We start from the raw sequence: 22,705 nt of genomic DNA, 5'->3' as shown, positions 1-22,705 counted from the left end.
TCAAACTTTTTTTTTGTGGAGATGTTATACAATGAAAAATTTACAAAATAAAAATTACATTCTTGTTTTATTAAGGTCAACTGCCTGCATAAACTTTAGTAAATCAAATTATTACACAGTTTTCACACACACTAAATTAATATGTAAAAGTGACCCTAATAAAATATTTATTGTACTATGCTATACATACCTTATATATCTTTAGCTATTATAAAATGAGCCTGTCCTAACATTTCAGAAATTGTAATTTAAATTGATCCAATTCATTTACTTTTAAACCATATGAAGCATGTCTTCCTTAATTTCCAAAAAAATATTTTCTTGTTAACCCAAGTGGTACAACATACAGAATACATTATGAAGGTTGTTACGATTTTTATATTAAAGAAACTGGAATAAATGTGGAAACTTGACCAAAATGTCATCTTCATATCGTCCTTCATGTGTTTTTATACACCACATAGAAAATGTAATATAATGGTAAATAATTCTAAGGTTATTACGATGTCCATTTTGGATTTACAATGCTAAAATCAGGGGTTTGATTCCCCATGGTGGACACAGCATATAGCCCGATGTGGCTTTGCTATAAGAAAACACACACACACACGTAAATTACGATACAAATATAGAAACTAAAGATCCAATTTGAATTGAAAAACTTAAGCCCCCCTGTTAGAAAAACCCTCCAGTTGTCATACTTTATTTTTTTAATACCTTCTCAAACAGATCCACTTACCTGTCTTTAACAATCAATGTATATAAACCCTTGCTGGTGGACCAGTCTTGTTCTGATGATATCTGTTTAACTCTGAGGAATCATCAACATGTATTTTGACTTCTTTTGTATCCCATTTCTAGGTTTGTTATACTTACCTGTTTCAAAAATTTGTGGGATACCTCCAAAATTTCAAATGCACTAATGTTACTTAGTGCTAACAACTAATGTCTAAGATTACAATTTAGGACTTTTAACATAGTAGTATTGTTTCCCACTCATATCTAGCTATTTGTAAGTTAATTAGCAATACAACATACAATGTTAAATTCCAATATCATGATTTAACTTGAGTTACTAAGTAAAAAGTAATTCAAATCTGTGATACTGAACTAGCTTTAAACATTGGAATTAAGTCACCTGTATAGTAAAATAGTTGATTAGTTGTACAGATTAAGCTTAAAAGCTTTTTCTAATTTTAAAGTAGTCTGAGATTTTTTTTGTCCAACACACATTATTTACTTCACATTCAATTCTTTCTCTTATTTTTCTGAAAAGTTTCCTCAAATCTGCTTTATTTACAAGAGCACAGAGTAAAGATAGTAAAAATTGCTAATTTGAGTTAATTTAGGCAGTAATAACAATTTATCATGAATATTTTTATATTTTATATCAACAAAACTAGTCATTACACATGTGTTTATACATTCTGTTTAACCTAACATTAAATAGTAAAAAACATTAATTTGAAAAAATTTAAATATCTGAGCTAAATCTGGACAGATTTTAAATGTTTGAAAGGCCTGGAACATTCTGCCAAATATGAAATCTTTCCATCAGAAAATATTTTTCTCTGTTTGGTTTGGTGTACTTTTGATATCTCAATTTTGGACTCTTTTTGCATTTTAGCTCCAAACATTACCTCTACTGAGATTTCTTGTTTATAGTTTTAAACCTTATTTCACTGAAGTGTGGGTTAGCTAAATATATTTCAAGAACAACGTAGTCAGCAAAATTTTAAATTTGTCGGTGTTTTTAGCTTAAGTTCTACTCCTTCATCACTTCACCAAGTAGTGCCTGAAAATAGACAATAAACAAAAATATATATATTGAATGATTTACATATTGACCAGAAAACTGACACTTACTTAAGCATTTTTAGAAGCTATTGGTCTGATAGTGTTAGTGGGAAGTGATTTTAAGATTTCACTATTACTGTGTAGCAACAGAAAACATCAACATTAGTCCCATTACACAGTCGGCAGCTTATTTTTGTATACAAGCTCTGATATTTTGTCTGTTCAATAAATATATACTATCGGTATTCATTCATAACAGAATACGATTAAGAATAATTATCCTGTTGTTTGTAATTTTCAGTATTACAGTGAATGGGTAGCAATAGAAAATGCCAGTATTATTCCTGTTACACAGCAGACAACTGATATTTGTATAGAGCTTTGTATTTTGCCGTTCAGTAAATATATACTCTCAATATTCATTCAGAACAGAATTAGATGAAAAATAATAATTCTCTTTTTACTATTTATAAAAAAAGAAGAGAGAGAGAGAGTGAGTACAGATAACATTAATTATCTCAAACCTTTATGTAAGTCAAAGAATACATTCCATTTAGACACTATATATAATTTTATCACCATAATGAAAACTAAAATGTAGACTATTTATTATATTAAGTTTTGATATGTAATTGACAGAACGAATCTAATTCTGAACTTTTATAGAGCTTTGTTTGATAAGTAAATTCTTTTGTTAGGTCTCTAGAAACAATGTTAAATGCCCGGGAAATTGGGGAGAAAATATTTCAAGACTTTACAGCAGGCTGGTGGCTAATGTTAGTGTAAGTATCTGCCTTAGTAATTAATATTAAAAGATTATGTTTAAAGCTTACAAGTTTCAAATGTATGTTACAATGAAGTTACAGGCCTTTTTGTTTGGGGGGGGGGGGACTAGTGTTCTCTACAGAGATTTGAAACATTTTGAATTACAGAAATATAAAGCATTTTCAGTATTCTAATCTTCCTATTAGAGCAGATAGAAATAAATTATCAACTGTGAAAAATCTAGCACACAAAAGAATAATAAATTATTCAACGCTACATGTTTTTAATTTATACATTTTAAATTTTAGAAATCCAAAAAGTTATTTTGTTCAGTTTTATTAGAATTTATCATTTATTTCTGTTCAGCAGAAGATTCTGAATGTTATTATGTGTTGGGACTTTGTTATCTGATATAGGCTGTAATGCTCATTTATACTTATATAATATAATTCAGTGAGAACAACAATGCTTATACTGTGTGTGTGGAGTATGCATTTATACAGTATGGTTAGTTATACGTATTGAAACAATTTCTTGTAAAATTTTGAACTGAATTTTTTAAAACTTAAAATTTGTAATTTTTAATATTTACATAAATGCAATAAATAATAAAATATGTACTATTCTATAATTATAAGAACAACAAAGCCTTGGTTTTACTTTTCAGATGTTTACTGATTTCATTGGTGGAAGCATTCTTGTGGATTCTGTTGATGAAATATTCTGCTGGTGTTATGGTGTGGGCTAGCTTATTCTGTATCACTGGATTGTTAACTTTTGGTAAGTGAAATATTAAATCAATTGTAAACTATTTATAGGTCATAAGAAAAAAACAAACCCAGCTAACATGATTTAATTTTGATATTTTTTAGATTGCTATTTATTTTCTTAACTTGCATATAGCTTATGGATTTTAATGAAAAGCAGTTGTTATAATACTTTTATTGTGATAAATCTATTAGCACTAAATCTTAAGTATTAACAGACATTTTGCATCATTCTGTCTGTAGTAGGTAAAAGTCTTGACTCATGTACGTACTATTACTGGTAGGGGAGAGGGATGTAATTAGAATTACAGTAGTTTTGTGATCCTCATATACATAGTATGTAGCTCAATTAGTATCTAAGGGATTTTAACAAATGTTTGTTTCATGGTATAAGTTCTAAGGTGAAAAACAGCACAACATAGATAACAACATCCATTGTTCTCTTGTATAGTAGATTTTGTATTTATTTAATTTTTCTGAGTTTTCATTTGGAACTTGTTAAATCTGGCTGACGTTATGTATCTGATGTGATGCTTTCTGTGATCAGTCCAGTCAAGGAATTTGTATATTGTTTCCTGGGATTGTTGTTTTACCTTGTATATATAGGGCTGCTTTGCAACTGTTACATAGAATAGATATTTAAGTCTTCCTATGCTTTATTTCTAATTGGTCAGCTACATAGAGAAGGTACTTTGTGATTGGAGTTTAGCTGCTTTCACGCTGGATTCTATCTGACTTAGCTCCAAGGAGACAAGTTTTATTTTTGCTTGAAGGACCCAAAATCTATTGTAAAGTCTTATCTGACTTTTCAACATTTCTTAGCCTGCTGATTGTATTATTTAATTACTTTACTTTTTACTTACAACATAATAGTTTTACTGCTGATTGATCAGCTTTATTGTTCAGTTTTTTTGTTTTAACTTGAAAATAAAGCATTTTTATTTCATAGTGTCTTCAACACCATGTGTTGTCTCTTTCAATTCACCTGTGACAAATCACTTGCTTGACTTCTTACAGTCAGATCTTCGAACCTCTGTTTTTTTGCAGAGGTCAGTGGCTGTTTGTGAGCTTTAAATATTCATGAATTTAAATTAATGTTGAAAAACTATTTCTAAGGTGTTCATGCATATTATTTGGACATATCCTATTTTTAGGAGAAGGTATCTACTACCATACTGAATTTGCTCACTGGCTTCCAAATATGTGATTTTAATTTTTTAATAAGTGTATATCATAGATGGCTTACATATATTTGTGGTATTATCAGATTAATTGTTAACATCTTATGCTATTGGCTCTTTACAAGATTGCTTGTTAGGAAGGAAATGATTATGTTGTACATACAGATATAAATGAGTTAACTCTAGGATAACGTGCTTGGTTCAGTTAATTACAGGAGGTTTGGTCAAGAATTCCTATTTTGAAGTAATGCTGTATCTCTGAATAACTGAATCATGAAAATAAATAATGTAAAGAGACTGGACACAAAGGAAACATGAAATGAACGATATTTATTAAAACGGACTTAACATATACACAATGTGTATACTTGCTTTTATGTACATGAGAATATCATTACTGTGTATTCTATCTTCAATTTGTTAAACTGAATCCATGTACTAGACTATCTAAATCCAATGTTCCTTAACCATGGGTGAAAATAGCAAAGGGACAAAGGTTGTTAGAATAAGATGAATTCTACAGCTTTCTCCATCATGTTTTATGTGAAAAATACACATATATGGAATAAAGAGTAAATTAAAAATAACTAATAATACAAGAAGGTATAATAATATGGTGTATTCATGTAACACAATTACAGTTTTTTATGATGTTTCTACCACTCGTGTCGCCATCATCTGGTATCTCAGACACACTTATAGGTGTCTTACCATATCATAGCTATGTAACCAAAAAATATCATAAACATTTGGAAACAAGCATCAAAAACAAAATAAACAGCAAAGTTATTTTTATTTAAAAATTGAGCACTAAAATCAAAGGTCATCTAAGGAAGATTTATTCTGACAATTTCAATGACAGGAGCTTCTACAAGTATCAGTGAGATAGCAGTTATGTAGATGAAACGGGACACGACATAAGCATTAGGATCAAAGAACATAATCCCCTATCACACATTTATGAATGCAGCACAATGAATCAACACCCAATTAATATTAACAATTTTGAAATATAAGAAACAATAATTGTTCATGAATTAAAACCTAATTTATATCAAAACACAGGTGTTATCCTATATGTTTTTTAAATTGGAACAAAATGCTTGTGTAGTATTTCAGTAAAGACACTGACCTAATAATGGCCACACAAGTGGTCAAAATGTCATAAAAAAGTTAAATAAAAATAAACAGTCTGCTCAAAAGCTATATCTTTGGACTTTTATGCTTAGGAATAGGTTAAATGGAAGACTTAAAAATTTGTACATTAGAAAAGCAGGTGGAAAACATGCCTGCAGAACATGTAATATTAAAGAGGCACTGTAGCCCGTTTTTAACATACAGGACATATTAACTCACATTTACTTCATTGAAAAATTTTTGTCTTCACTATCTGATAATAAACATGGCAGTACAATGAAATTAAAAATATATAGTTATTTTGTAATTCAGCAATACCAAAAACTTTAAAATCATGTATTATGACAAGAGCAAATCACCATTTTTATATGTTTTTTAAGTAATGACAATGTTTTTCTGTAAAAATAGTTTAATTATTGTTATTGCTTTTGATGCTAATGAAGATTAATTTGCATTATTAACTAAGTACGTGGAGTAAAAACTAACCTGAATCTCCTAAACTGGCCAAATATAGCATATGAGGTATTACCAGGTTTATGTTTTTTGTTTGTTTTAGAGCAAAGCCACATTGAGCTATCTGCTGAGTACACCCCAGTTAATTGAACTCTGAATTTTAGCATTGTAAGTCCATACCACTGTCCCACTAGGGGACTTAGGTTTATGGCAGAAAGCTTAATTGCATTATGTATTGCTCTTCTTTTTGAATATTACTTACACGTGTTATGCACCATTTAAAAGGATAAGGATATGATGAATAACTCTTTCTATGCTAGTACCTTATTTTTTAGTTCAATGGTCAAATTTGTGCAAAGGTACATCTCCCTTCTTATAGCCATTGCCTTTTTTTTTGTCTCTAAGCAAGAGATCTTGTAATATGGTGCTCTTATATCTATACCTGATACTCTTAATGCGGTTGTTCTTTTAAGAAGCATCATAAAATAAAAGGTTTATATCTTATTACATACATTTTACAAGCAAGAATTACTTGAAAAAAGTCCAAGAAAAGTGAAGTAATATAAAATGTGGTTGTAGACTTTTCTAATGTGATTTGATATTACAAAAGTTTTGTTTTGTGGATAATAAATAATTTTCTTCACAACTAGATAAAAATTCACAAGTTGATAAAAATGCTGCCTAAAAAATAAGTTTATATTTGAAAAAACACCTCACACACACACATTTACAGTACTTGACCCATCTTTGTATTGTCTTATACTGATAATATGTAATGTTAGTAATCTTGTACACCATTAAAAGTATGATTCTTGAACATGATATCTGACACAAGTATATACAACGAATAGTATTTGTTTGGAATGTTGCATTTTCTGATTATTATAAATAAGAGCCAATATTTAGATCACTTTTTTGCTTTGATATAATGGCTATTTAAGTTATATTAAACAGTTTATTTTCACCACTTCAAATAAATAAATATAAAACCTGATAAAAATCAGTCTTGAAGTTAAACAGGTTAAGCTGTAAAGCATTTAGAGGTTAAGGTGTGTGTGTCTATACATATGTTAAAACTTTAATGACCAGAAATTAAGGTTTGCTTTTATTATATGATGATATAGTCCATAGGTAAGAGAATCCTAACTTTTAGAGATCGCTTTAGTTCTTTGTTTCAAGTATCAGTCAAACAGTATTGTTATATTTTAAAAGTCCTAGGTTATATCTTAACTTATGAAAACCGAAATCATATTTTTGTAACTGTAATATTCTTATTATGGAAGCTAGAAATGTAGCTTATTCACTTAATTATATTCAGAAAGTCCTTTTTGTATTATATTTTAACAACATTTTAAATGTTTTGATAATCGAATAATGTTAAACTATCACTTCAAACACAAACCAGTGGAATTCCAGTATTAGTATTAGTATTTTAACCTGAATTAGTATTTTAATCCCATGAAGGAAGAAAATAAGTCAACAGTTTTCACTGCTTAATATTCAGCTACTCTAAATAGCAGTATTGACTGTCACAATTATAAAGCCTGCACACTGAAAGGGTGTGGGGCATTTTTACTGGATACTATTACTCAAACCTTGGACCTTTCAATGCACAGCCTAGCACTATAGCTACTAGGTCATCTCTAACTATCCAGTATTGGATTACTGTTATTGGAAAATCTCTAAAACTTGAAGAGTTGTGCCTTTTGTTTTTAATTTTTAAGCCAATTTATAGATCACTCAAGTGTTTAAATTAGGGTTTGTTTTGTTTGGCAAAAAAAGCTTAAATTTAAATTCATCATCATCTGATACTATGTAAGCCTAGGATCTGTCTGTGTAGAAAGCTCTCCATCTGCTCCTCTTTTCATAGACCCTCTGCTTACCTATCTCACACAGCATAGTCCCCTTACACACTACCACTTGTTAACTAAGGTAAAAAAAAAAATAGTACTTAATAGTAGGGATCATGATGAAACAATATGGCTGCCATAAAAATCGCCTGTTTAAAACCATCTTTAAAATATTTGAATATTAGCAATGACTATTTAATAGTATTGGCTGGACAAAACTAAAGCTTATTGTACTTATAAAGCCACCTAATCACCATATACATGTTTATGGAGTGAATCAAAATTTCACTATTTCATCGAATTTTCATCTAAGTAAATAAGTAAGTGACTTCTCCAGACAAGCATACAGAAAAAATGATGAACTTTATCACTCTAATTCTTTCACAGAACTCTTCCATTTGGGGTCCCAGTGATTCCTTTCTTGTACCGAAAGAAGGCTACTATTGTGTATGTATACATGAAGTGGACGATACGCTACTTAGGGCATATAATTAGATTGGAGGGTAGGTTCGTAGAGATCCTGATGAGTAATAAAATTAGGTCGGGTATATGCACACTCCATGCTTGGTATTGCTGGCACACAAAAATATAGCTAATAAAAAGGAAACAAACAAGTATAATAAAAAATGTTACATTTTATAAAGAGAAGTAGGTATTCTTATATACATAGTTACTTAAAAAGTTATTGAGTTACTTAAAATTAGGCTCGGCATGGCCAGGTGGTTAGGGCGCTCGACTCGCAATCTGATGGTCGTGGGTTCGAATCCCCGTCCCACCAAACATGCTTGCCCTTTCAGCCTTGGGGGCATTATAATGTGATGGTCAATCCCACTATTCTTTGGTAACAGAGTAGCCCAAGAGTTGGCAGTGGGTGGTGATGACTAGCTGCCTTCCCTCTAGTCTTACACTGCTAAATTAGGGACGGCTAGCACAGATAGCCCTCGTGTAGCTTTGCGCAAAATTCAAAACAAATAAACAAATACTTAAAATTTAAAGAAAATTATCCCTGCTTTGGCTCAGACTAACATAATTACAGTGACTTGCCAAAGTAGGGATAAATGTTTTTAAACTTTAAGTAACTCAGTTTTTTAGTTTTGACTTTCTTGTTTCAGTACTTTTTGTAGCATTAAAACTTTTTATATTACTATATCTAGCTAGGTTATGTATATATTGATCCTTACTTGTCTTTACAAAATTAAAAAACTTTTTGTTATACTTGTTATTATAATTTTAAATTTGAGGCTGTACTATAACAACTCACAACTTCATAATATTTATTTTCAACTCTGTAAGACTTAGGTATTTTATAAATACTCTATTATCAAGCTTAATGGATATATTACCCTTAGTCATTTAAAGAAAACAAAAAAGTGAATATAAAACTCAGTATGGCAAGAAAAAACTGTAAATGCTTCACTTTCTGTGTTTCAGTATGCTATTACAGTATAAACAAGTATCTAGAACTAAGTGATTCTACAGAGTCATATGCTGCTTTCACTTTCACAACCAACATGAAGTCTTATCTAGCCCTACGGAAGACTTGGTTGGCCATTGGTAGGTACTTGTTTTAGTAATATTTTGTATGTGCCTTTTAAATTCAAGAATTGGATTGGCTGAGAGAGTTTTGTACTGTAACTTATTGATTTTTTATCACATACATAAATGAATTAGATTATAGTCAAGATTCATGCTGGATATTATAATCCATTAAACTTTACAAAATCAGCAGTGTTCTCAACCAAAAAATTTTTTTATCTCCATGTATATCATAGCAGTGGGCAAGAGTGTCAGTTTTTAGTCAAGGTTACATACAATTTGGGGATGAGATGATGAATGAAGCAATTAGTTGAATAGATATATGCAGTAGTTGGTTATCAGAATTGAACTCTTTGGTAGGCTTTGTAAATTCATTGTGAACTAATGATAAAAAGTACATGAAGACTCATTTGAAATATAAAAAAAACCATCATATTCTACTGGGAGATTTATTGTAAATGTTACATCCATGCAAGATGGAAAGATGTTAACTTTAATGTTGTATAAATTGTAGTAATAATACATTAATTTAATTTACTAGTAGCACTGCAAGTGAATTTCAAATAATTGTCAGAAAAGTGCTTTTTATGAAATCCCTAAAAGGAGATAGTAACATATTTGTAACTTTAAATCAGGTGATTGAGAAATAATAAGAATACAAAGAGTAATGAATAATAGTAGCTATAATAGTAAAATAATATACATGTAAAGATGACTTGAAACAAAAAAAATCAACAGGTGGATATACAAGTACATTGGTAGGCAAATAGAAAGAGAAATAAATATGGGCACAGTTCATTGTGTATGATATTTCTGTCTATAAGCTTGGTTATTCAAAAGGTTAATGAATTAATAATCCACTGTTATATTTGTGTTAGTTCTGGTTATTATGAAGATGTATTATAAACTTCAGTACAGTTGTATATGTATTAATATTATATATTGTTTTAATTACCATACCAAAAATGAAAGAGATTTGTAAGACAATGTTTTTAATCTTTTCAGCCCTAATTTCAGGAATAGTTTTGCTGATACTACTACTGGTGGTCATTTCTCTTCGTACACGTATTAGGATCGCCATTTCATTGATTAAAGAAAGTAGTAGGTAGGAGATCAGTTCTGTACGTGTTTGCATGCTGTGTCTAAATGTAGGTGAGAAACGTGGTCTAAAGTAGATATTTACAATGAGAAGGTACATGTATATGTAAAAGGGACCCCAATGACACAGCGGTATGTCTGCAGACTTACAATGCTAGAAACTGGGTTTCGATACCCATGGTGGGCAGAGCCAAAATAGCCCACTGCGTAACTTTGTGCCTAATTACAAACAAATATGCAAAAGTAATATATTTGAAAGTGTACTGTAATGTATTTTGAAATTCTTAACCATAAAATTAGTTTTTAAGTAAAAAAATGAGATTTGTTGCTAAAAATTATTATATCTATTCTAAAATTAAGATATCTGAGTTTTGCTTAATACATTTTCTAACATTTACGTATATATATATATATTACATGTGTGAAATATATTCTTCAGGATTTGTCAGAAGTATTTTTAATTACATCTAAATGCATGTATTTAAAGAACTTTATATTTCCAAAATGTATTTTGGAATATGTAGTGAATTCTACTAATTAATAGTGAACAACTAGATTTTGTTGAAATACAATTTTTATGACTGATTTTAAATATTGTAAGCTTATTTCTACCAAAGTGTAACTAAAGTATATTTGCAAAATTTTCTGTTTTTTAACAGAGTTTCTAAAAACTAAAACTCAGCTCATTATCTTCAGTGAATTATGAAAGTTTTGTGTTTGATCTTTCTCCAACTCACAGTTTTACCTCAGGAACTATTCACTGATGAGGTACATACACTCATCACAAGTTGAACTTGTTAGCGAAAAATAATTGGAATAGTCTGAGATTCTTGTTTGGTCATAATGAGTGGTTTAATAAATTAGCTTATTATTTTATTAGAGAAATTAAAGAATTTTGTTTATTACTTAAATTTAATTATAATATAACAAGTTTAATTTAGATAAACTGTAGACAAAATTATGTATACCCTTACAATATGCATACGAGTTTCAAGACTTGTAGGTATTAAAGTTTTCAGTTATAGTCATCTGATAATTCTTTCTTTTTCAGTACAACTTTATACAAAGATTTACTGAACACTTTGAATGCTCACTATGTTTATGTATGTGTATATAGAAAGTGTTGAGTATGTTATATTAAAATGATTTTGAAATCTCACTGTGTCATTGCTGTCCATGTTATTGCAAAAAGCTCCATCATCAGGCTGTCCTGTCCAAAACACATTATATCCTCCTTGCTTTCTATAATCCATGTAGTGTTGGAGGACAGTGATTTACCAGTGCCTGTTTCAACAGTCTGATTGCACAAATATCCATAGGCATTGTGTCTGGCAACTTGACTTGTATGTTTTTGTATGGAATAGAATGAACGCTTGTTTCATTTCCTAGCTCCTTGAGGTATTTGATAGTTGAACAATAGGTATGACTGGAAACCTTATCTTATTGAACCTATATCTTATTGGTCTATTTTCCAGACTGAGATCCTTCTTGGTGATGTTGCATACTGTTGCCTGGGGTGCACATGGATGGCTTTTGACACAGACCTGTGCAATTGTGTATTCTCACATGTTACCACTTTGCTTACCATGGCTGGGGTATAGGCATGCATACATAAAATTTACTTACAGAGGCCAGTCCCAACTGAATCACGTTATCAATGAAAAGATGAATTTTCAGCTAATAAAATTTGAGGGATCTTTAATTTATTTCTATCAAGATATCATGATGAGAGAGGGAAATGAGAAAATGGAAACTTTATTAGAAAAAAACTTTAAAATGTTTTGTCTTATTGATTCTGTCTTTCAGTTGTAGGTAAACTGGCAGCTGGTGCTAACATATAAATATTGCAATTGTAGTTTCCTGGGGTGTTTTTTGGGCAAACCTTCTAAAACTTCTACTGTATATCCTAATGGATATTCAGCCAAATAAATCTATTAAATCTCTCTCCTGTCATAGTAGAATGTTACTATTCTTCACACATCTTAAAGTTTAAAATGATCTCTCTGTAAAACAGTTAGTAATTAATATTACAGAGTTGATGTGCAAAATAATTTTGGAGTGAAAACCATTTAAAGCATGCACAAATTCTCTTATTGCAGTTGAAAGGCACTTTGCCTCTTTCTTCCATAACTGACTCCTCAAAGCAATTTCCACATGAAGTTCTGGTAAAGACCCGGGCAAGTTGATTTCATATTTTGAAGTCGCACTAATTAAGTTTCATTATTGTCACTTGATTAGGCTGGAATCAAGATACAGAAATTTACAGTATCCTGATAATCATTTTGAGAAAACTTTAATGATAGTTCACTTACAACATGACCAAAAAAAGGTAAATAAACATTCAAATGAAAATATTTCTTTGGTTCTGATATTACTACATTTAGTCTATATATTTGACTGGGCACTACTCAAGCAACTGTAGTATCTAGATCATGAACTTTTGCAAAATCTATAGCTCTTTTATAAATTCTATCATAGTAGGACAAAGTGTTTTGACATTCTTTCAACATTTTTGACTATACAGTAGTACAGCTGCAGATCTGTTTCAGGGCTTTGCAGCTGATGTGGTATCAAAACTGTGAGACTAAATGCAGTAACAAGAATTTGCAGTGTTATTGCCAATTCAAATCTCAAGACAGAGTTAAATAAGCTTGCAGTTTTTGGTGAATGTTTTTCATCATCAATAATTTTCAAAAAAGCAACAATAGCATCCAAAATATGCAAAAGTGCATCATGCTGTTCAACCCATTATGTTTTACACAATACCTTAATCTTAACAGTTTTTTTTTCCCTCTTGGTAAAGTTCAGGTATTTTTTCTTTCATCAGATCTGTGCTTTTACTAGATTCTCTAACAAAATTTGCAATATTAGGTATGGTTCCAAATGCATTCCTTGCACACTAGATGGAACATGCTTTTGAAAGTGATACATACAAGTATGAGAGGCACAGTACATATAGGCAGCCAACAGCTATTTTTGTAGGATACAAGCTTGCAAACTTGAAATCTGCCCCAACATATTAACTCCACCATCATACCCTTGTGTCCCAATGGTATTCAGTACTAAATCTAAAATCCAACAGTTCTTGCAACAGTAAGTTTGACAATCCTTATTTGCTAAGATCTATAAAATTTACAAAATGAAGGAATTCTTTGCAAATGTTCATAAAATTCTGGTCTAAAACTTTGCATACAAGCTCATTTGTTCTGAAGTACTTACATCTGTTGTTACAATGGCTAAAACTGAAAAGTATTTTCCTCTATTGACAATCTTGATGATTTTTTAAAGAATTCTTTCTCCAAAGATTTTAATTAATTTGTTCCATGTGGCCTTGCTTATAAAAGGTGAATTTTTTAGGGGTACTTTTGAAGTGATTCTCCAGTACCTTGTCACCAGGGTCTATACGAAATTTCCATAATGAACGAATGTTTCCTACATTTGGATTACAATCTCCATCAATATTTAGTTCCCTGTTATTATGGTAACCTTTTAAACAAAGGTTTAGACAACCACAAAAAATTTACATTGTAATTATAAGAGCTAAACACTCAGTTCTGGGCAGTTTTCCTTTTTAATTTATTATGTATTCTTACCTTGATGCTTTGGGTTTGGCCTGCATAATTTTATTTTAATTTAGTGCACTTAAACATGGGCATTTTATGGTAAGAATTATCAGAGCATGTCCAAACGATTTCCAAATCTTATTTGTAGTTTTTGAAGAGGTTATTAATTAGAGCATCAATTAAATTTTACTCTTACGTCCTCCTTTTGAAGAAAACAGAATTCGTGCCCAACAGCATGCATCTTGATCCTTTTCAGTGAAAGACATATTCCTCCAACATTTTTGTTGAAATTGTCAAGTGTGGCCAGACTGGAGTTGAAATGAGAATGTATAGTTTGATAAAGGAGTCATTGGATTGGTTAATGGTTGATATCTCTCCTCAATGTCAAGTTGTGTGCACGAACAAAAATTTCTTGTCTTACTTATTTTTCCATCTTAAAATGAGTTGTTTCTTCCATAGTTTGTAGACATTTCATTGACACTGCATAAAGCAGAAGCACTGTAGCTGTGCTTTTCATTAATAGTAGACTTTTTCATTTTATCACCAGAATCACTATCTCCCATTAATATACTATCAAAACAACTTTTTTGTCCCCACTGCCCATGTTTCTCTCTTTTCACAAATAATAACAAAGTCAACTGTATTTTATGTTTAGACATTTTAAAACCTACAAATCTTTACTCAGAATTTATATAGAAATGACTCCACATACTTCAGCTCTTTGCAGTTTACCAATTATGTAAACACAAAATGGTACGAGTCAATATATATAGATATATATATATGTAAAGCACTTGTTGTGATATAGTTTTTACCTCTTTTCACAAGATTAGCTATGCTCATTCAGTGCTGCTCTCTATATGCAAACCTTGCTTGACGCATGCCACAAGCCTTGTGCCTCCCCCCCCCCCCCTTGTTGGAATTATTGTATTTCAACATGTCTCCCATGCAAATCGTCATGCGCTATCTCTTAATGAATAGTAGCACAACATGCTCACATGATGCATGTGACTCCCTCTACTGAACCTTCACTTCTTGTTTGGCATCATTTGAGTTTAGACATCTTCTTTTGTGTGCTTAGTGCTTCCAGTGTGACAAGCAAATTTTTTTTTCTGCATGAAGTGGATCCTTTTTTTTATGTATCAGTTAATTCTTGTTGCTATATTTCTGCACTCAACAATTTGTGAACATTTTTCTGAGTTATGAATTCTGAAGTTCACATTACCACTTTGGGGGTCACACCACCGACCAGTGTTCTTTCTCAGGCCTCAGGTGTGGGTGACTTGACGGTGGATCTTTCTGCTTTCATATGTTAGGAGATTGAATGCTACATGGGTCAACCTTTGTTCCCTGACATCGCCCAAGCTTCTCCTGAATCAGTGGACATTATCCAAAATGACGAGGATTTTGATTGTCTTTTCCCACTTCCAGAGTTTGCCATAGAGGATTCATCTAGGCCTAATTCGGTCTTCACAGATTTTGTGTCTCAGATTTGTGATGTTCTATCCCTTTCCCCTTACCTTGCCCTTTTTTGTTATATGAAACCTCTTCTTAACCATTTTTGGTATTTCCTCCTTCCACAGATATTCGAGTACATACTGATCAATTTGTTTCACAGTTAAATTAGGGAATCAGCATACTCTTCCCCCAGGAACTTCTGATCAGTATGCCCTTTCTTACCATCGTGCTGGATCAGCAGTTGTTGGGTTCATTGTTACCTCTTTAGGGGGCGGCTCTCGAATCTAATGTCAGTCTTACCTATGCTCAGTATTCTTGCCTTCGTCTTACCCTAACCAACCTTCTGCTGTATCTTTTTTCCATACATCTCCTCTCAGAAGCTCTTCACAGAAATCTTGATGAGTTTTCTGCAGATACCCTGCACCTTCTCACCTCCACATTAGCCTGCATTTCATCCTCGGCTCTGGCGTTATATATCTGGTTTCTTTGTTATTAGGACTTTATAAGTAGGGATGCTGTATTGGCTCTGGTCAATTTACCCTCAACATATCTATGGGACTTACATCTTACTCCTTTTTTAAGACATTATGTGTTTGGTGCAGTCCAAGAAACCATCGAGTCTCGAGTTACATCAGCCCATCAGTAGCCCATCCTTACGACCTTTGTCACCCATTGTCTCAATCAGAGCCTCATATACAACCTATTCCCATTTCCCGTCCTTCATCCTCCCAACCCTTTTCCTTGCCATCCAATCAGGGTACTTCTTGTCTGTTTCCTCGATGATGTAACATCCTTTGCCACCTGTACCATGTACTGGAGTTTCTTCCTCTCTGGCATCCCTTCATTGACGATCATTGGGTAACATGGGTTCTTTCAGAAGGTTTTGTTATTCAGTTTCTTTCACCTCCTCCTGTTTCTTCTTGCCCAGTTTCCTTTCCTATTCCTCAAGATCCCGTGGCATGCCAGCATCTGTCCGAGGCAGTTCGAGATTTGATTTTTGAGTGGACTATCGAACTGGTCCACCAACCTTCTAGGGGATTTTATTCCCGTCTTTTCATGATCCACAAGAAAACCGGGGATTGGCAGCTGAATATCAATTTATCTCGCCTCAACTGATTCATTGCACTCTCCAAGTTTACCATGGTGTCTTTTCTCATCCTGAAATGACATTTTTCACCAGAATTGTGGATGATGAAAGTAGATCTCTCCAAAACTTACCGCCACATCCCAATAGCCCAGCAGTCTCGACCTCATCTTCAGTTTATCGATCTCGGGGTGGTTTTCCAATTTTGGGCCCTTCCCTTCAGACTCGCATTGGCTCCTTATGTGTTTTGTCATCTTTGCTCATCATCTTCATGCCCAAGGGATGTAATTTCATTATTACATGGACAACTGGCTCCTTCTGGCTCATTCCGAACAGGAATCGGACAATCATACCCACCAACTCCTTTCTGTGGTACCTCGGGTGGGTTGGTTGATCAAATTGGATAAGTCGTTCCTTCAATCCACTCAATATTTCGTTTATCTGGGAGTCTTTTCTGACACTAATCTCAGTTGAGCTTTCCCTTTTCCTTTATGTCTTTGGTCTATGGAACTTTTAGTTCACCATGCCCTCTCGGCTCAGTCACTTACTGCTCGCAAGGTTCTATCACTTTTGGGGATGTGGTCCTCCATGACTGCACTTGTTCCTCTCAGTCGTGCCCACATGAGATCCCTACAATGGGTGCTTCAGAAATGATGGAACCTTGCTCGTGATTCTCTTTTCTCCCCCATCTCCCTTTCTCCTTTCCTGAGAGATGATCTGCACTGGTGGCTGGACAAAAGCTAATACATCGAAGGGTGTGCCACTTTCTTCCCCTGCATCTGGATCTACACTTATTCATGGACACATCCCTTCCAAGTTGGGGAGCATGGATCAATCACCAGGAAGCTTTGGGTCACTGGTCTGTGGACGAAACCATCTTGCATATCAATGTTCTCTAACTTCTAGCAGTAAAGTGGGCATTACATCAGTTCCTTCTTCTCTCCCATAATTGTCTGGTGAATTTTCATTCATACAACTCTATGGTGGTGGCACATATCAACCACCAAGGGGTACCTGGTCCAGAGACCCCTGTTTTTGGATGTTGGATCTCTTATACTGGGTCCATTCACACCACATTCATCTTATCGCATGTCATGTGTCGGGTGCTTTCAATCTCATCAAAGGTCGTCTTTTGCGACCAGACCAGATCTATCCAATGGAGTCGGCATTAGATCCTTTCATTTTCAGAGACCTTTGCCATTGTTGGGGTTCTCTCCAATTGGGTGCTTTTGCCACAGGCCTCAATACCAAGTTGCACCTCTTTTGGTCACCTGTACCACATCCTCAGGCTTTGGCAATCGATGCTTTCAGCCAGGATTGGTCACACAAATACGTTTATGTGTACCCTCCAATCCGATTGTTTCATTGAGTGATTTCTCTGATCCACTCCACTCCTTGCCAAGTCATCCTGATTGCACTCTTTTTGCCAATGCAATGATGGTTCCCCAGGTTACAACATCTGCTCCTATCACCATCTGTACCTCTTCCACTATCTCCCTCCTTTCTTTGTCAACCTCCATCTTCACACTCAGCTTTTGTCTGGTCCTTGACAAGACGATCCAGTTTTACATGTTGAGTTGCCTCCTTGTTAGCTCGTTCTTTATGGCTATCTTCTGTCGAATTATTACAAGCATAAGTGGAAAGTCTTCCACTGTTGGTCTGCTAACAGGGCATTTCCTGCTGACAAGCCTTCTGTGGCTCATGCAATAAAATTTCTCACCTGGCTTTTTGACCATGGGTCTCAGGTCTCCTTGCTTTCTGGATATCAGATGGCCTTATTCCATACTTTCTGTTTTCCCTGATATCGTAGGATTTTCCTTTCTCCTGTCCTTATGGGCATGTGTTCCTTCATGATTTGGAGGCCTCCAAGGCATCCTGCCCTTCCAGACTGGGACATTAATGTGGTCCTCCATGTCCTCACTTTACCTCCATTTCAACCACTTTCCTTGTGCTCCTTGTTTCATCTGAGCCTTAAAACTTATTTCCTTCTTCTCTTGGCCTGTGGTCATCGATGGTCTGATTTGTTTGCTATTGACGTTTCACGTACTCTTTATCACCCTACCTATCTTCTCCTTTATCCTAAAGACCTTGGCAGCTCAGGAGGGTTGTTCATCGTTTTCTCCTATTTCCCTTTCTTTTATATCCCATCTTTACCCTAGACAGGATCCAGATAGACTTCTGTGTCCAGTCAGGGCCCTTTGTTGTTGTATCACATGTGTTGCTACTTTTCAAGGTATGCACAACTGTCTTTTATTCCATGGCAATCCTCTTCACTTCAAGATCTTTCCCCTATTACCCTTACAAACTGGGTCCTCTTTTTGGTTCATTTGACCTACTCTTCCCTGCCTTCTTCCTGCCATACAAGTTCTACAATCCACCATTATCTCGCTTACTACTGCATCGGGGTTTCATCTACCTCTTGTGGCCATTCTCCAGACTTCAGTGCAACTTTAACTGGTAAGTTTTCTTCATTTTCCTGTTTTCTCAGGAGCCTTTTCTCTCCCTTTTTATCACGGATCCCTCTCTGTGGCGAGTGGTGCCTGACCAGGTATTCTTTAACTCTAACTCCACACCGTCAGCCATGTTGACTCACACTCTCTCATCCATGGCTTTGCATGCTCACTGTAGAGATGGGGTGTACCACAAGATCACTTAATGGTTTGTTACCTCACGATATGTTGCTTCATAAACATGCCTGTTCTGGACTGTACCACCCACTGAGCCATTGCAATTGCAGTTCCCCCCTGTGATTAGAAGACCTCATTCTACCTTCACTTAGAAGCCGGTTTCCAGCATCTAGGTTTTTGATTAGAGTGAGCCAATTAACATAAGTCCTCCCACAATTACAGGTTGTCTAATTTCTTCCCTCAATTGCTCCCTCTGTGTCTTTAGTCACAACAGTTGTATGTGGGATTGTTCCAATGCTCTCCTTGACTATCCCTCGTTCTTTTCTTATGGGGATATTATTACCTTTGGATGGTGCTGGCCTGTGTCATGGTTGGGGGAGCTGATTATATATGATCCTTTCAATATGGATGTCTATTCTCAGATCAATGAAACTGAGAATCCTCATGACATACCCAGAAATCAGTGCAGATCTTAATCCCCAATTCTTGGGTTTGAGGTGAAGACAGTATGATCCTCATTCTACCCCCGCATGGATGTCGGTACCCAGTGAGGACGTTTTGGATGTAGTTGACTTACCGACTATGGTTCGATGTGCTCTAGCCACTCTACACTTCACAATTTCTGCCTTTGGACATGACACACACTACACAGGATCAAAGTTTATACCTGGCTCAGAAGTGGTACAGTTTCCCCTCTACTGATCTTTGGATCTATATCTCTTATGGTCAGGGGTATCCTTTGGATGCTTTTGGGGGTACTTTCATTTCCTTGCCCCGGTCTCTCTTTTTCAGTGTGGGATTCTAGCTAATCTTGTGAGGAAAGGTAAGTACTGTATTGGAAGCTATAATTTTCCTATATTGAAAATGTATTTCTGATAGGTAGTTACCTCCACTCTTACTTCCCACCCTTCCTCCCCACTTTTCCAGTGCTCATGGCTTCTGCCAAACTTCAAAGTGAAGGTTCGGTAGAGGAGTATGTAGGGAGTCACATGCGTCACGTGAGCATGCCATGCTACTATTGGTTAAGAGATAGCGCATGATGATTTGCATGAGACACATGTTGAAATGTGATAATTCCAACAGAGGGGAGCACAAGGCTTGTGGCATGTGTAAAGAAAAGTTCACATATAGAGGGCAGCACTGAACGAGAATAGCTAATCTTGTGAGAGGAGATAAGTACCTATTGGAAATAAATTTTCTGTATAGGAAAATTAAAACTTTCAGAAAGCCAACTATACCAGATCATGTCTCACATGCACTTGGTTGTTAACTAGTGGCAGGGTTAGTACACAGCACCACTATTCTCTCATTTTGTCATTAGAGATTCTAAGCTGTGGAGGAAAGATTATAATAGGAGAAATTCCTTATCTCTGCCTCTCCATACTCATTACTGTGGTGGCTGACATATTGTCCTGTTTGACCTTCAAAATCTCTCCCTTAAGAGTAGGAAAAGCAAATATTTTGTGCAGTGTTACATAGAATGTGTCTAAAAAATAATGTAATCTCATTTAATATTCTGTTTGTCTTTGTATGAAAAGAGGCCAATTAATGGCACTTAATTCACAGTAACTTATATTTTTAAACTGTTTGACAAAAACTTTGAATTATAAAATAGTTTTCAGCCTTATTAAAACTCGCAGGGGGTGCTTCCTCCCTTGAATCTATGCCTGCTGGGATAGCTCTTTCTGGAAAGTCCTGGTGTCTCAAGTTGATACATATTCGTTAGCTTTCCAGTGTTGTTAAACACAAGGAGTATCCCCATATTGGACATCTTTTTTGTGGCATCAAATTACCTAAGAAATGCAGAATAATGACAAAATATAGTTCTGATACATTGTATTCCACAGTGACTTTATATCAACTGTGATTTTCACATGATTTGTTGATTTACATATACTCAGAATTGCTTTAATATAACACACTCAATCCTGTATTTTTCTTGTTTAGACTTGTTGTTATGTAATTATTTTCATAATTTTTTGTAGGACAAAAATAAATATTGCACATTTCAGTAGGAAATGGTGTGCTTCTGTGATTCAAAGATATTTATAATTGCATGGGGTTTAGTTGTTAATGTAAGATCATGTAAAAAAACAGTGCAGATGCAGAATCGAATTTGTACTTGCATAGTCATTTACTAATTTTGTGCAACGAATGAATAACATCAAAGGCTGTGGAACATGACTAATGATTGTAAAGTTGCTTTGGTCTTTAATGAAATGAAAGGAATTAAAATGATACATTAAATTTTTTGTTTCATCTTTTTTTCTATAATATGCAAGTTTGAAACAAATTATTAAAATGAAAATTAAAAGTATATTTTATTTTTAAATCAAATGCCTAATCTTCTAATTGTAATAACAAGTTTACCATATGGTTATGAAGTATTTAACCAGTGTTAAACTAATTTAGTAAATTATTAATGTAAATTTTTATGTATAGGCTAGATTCTTTACACTAGGTGTCTGTGACTTGTTGGTGATAAATTTCAATAATAAACAAACACCATACAGTCCACATGTTTTAAAATAATATATTAAAACAAGTCAAATGTTCATTACACTGTTGGTTATCATGGTTGTATTCATCAAAGTCCACACAGGCTGGTTCAATTACTTTGGAATACAATTTGATAAAACGAATTATACTTCTCTTCTCTGTTATAATTTCACTTTAAAAATTGCCACTATATATGCTCTTTATGACTAAACTCACATTTACGCACTCTAGATCTAACTTACTATTGAACTAAATTTTCTATACATATTTATACTCAACAGAGGTCTAGAAAATTCCACACACTACTAGATATTATGGTGCAATAATACTCAATTAAAACAATGAGAAAAACTCAGAAGGTCCTAGTAACATGAAGCAATAATACAACAATCACCAATTCATAACTATTGTACTGCACAACATATGATTTATAAACAGTTACGTAAACAAACCTGCAGTAAACAATTGCTTCTGAAAATAACTAAGTTTAACACTCGCACTATCTAAATCATAACACTCACATTAAACTTAAACCGAAATAGTTAACAATTAAAGTTTAACCAATATGATATTTGCCTTTAAAGTAATTCCCGTATGTTAGTAATTTTAACAAATTAAGAAATTTCTTAGCACACAGTAACATATGGAATGCCAAGAAGGCATATTAACGAATTCTTTAGTGTACTTTAAATGTAAAAATAAATTTATTAACTTTATGTTAGTGCTACTATTTTGTAGTCTGGCTTCTTAGGCTAATCGTTGTAACATTATATATTAAGAAACGTACCTAACATTCATAAGTATATGAACATTGTAAATACAGACATATGCACATCTGTATATATTTCTATTACCCTCTTTGTTGCTCTGTAAACATATATATATCCATT

General features: G+C 33.6%; 1 protein-coding gene across 2 annotated transcripts in view; it reads left to right on the top strand.

The window, feature by feature from the left end:
* Positions 1-22,705, top strand: part of LOC106472141 (choline transporter-like protein 2) — a 68,677-nt gene that overhangs the window by 25,104 nt on the left and 20,868 nt on the right. For both annotated transcript variants that reach the window (XM_022401570.1, XM_022401563.1), the window contains exons 9-12: positions 2,496-2,579; positions 3,230-3,342; positions 9,382-9,504; positions 10,492-10,591. In XM_022401570.1, coding sequence (XP_022257278.1) covers positions 2,496-2,579; positions 3,230-3,342; positions 9,382-9,504; positions 10,492-10,591 — 420 coding nt within the window. The remainder of the gene's footprint in view (positions 1-2,495; positions 2,580-3,229; positions 3,343-9,381; positions 9,505-10,491; positions 10,592-22,705) is intronic.

This window comes from Limulus polyphemus, unplaced genomic scaffold (genome assembly GCF_000517525.1).
Source record: "Limulus polyphemus unplaced genomic scaffold, Limulus_polyphemus-2.1.2 Scaffold118, whole genome shotgun sequence".
NCBI lineage: Eukaryota > Metazoa > Arthropoda > Merostomata > Xiphosura > Limulidae > Limulus > Limulus polyphemus.
This window is presented reverse-complemented; position numbering and strand designations above follow the sequence as displayed.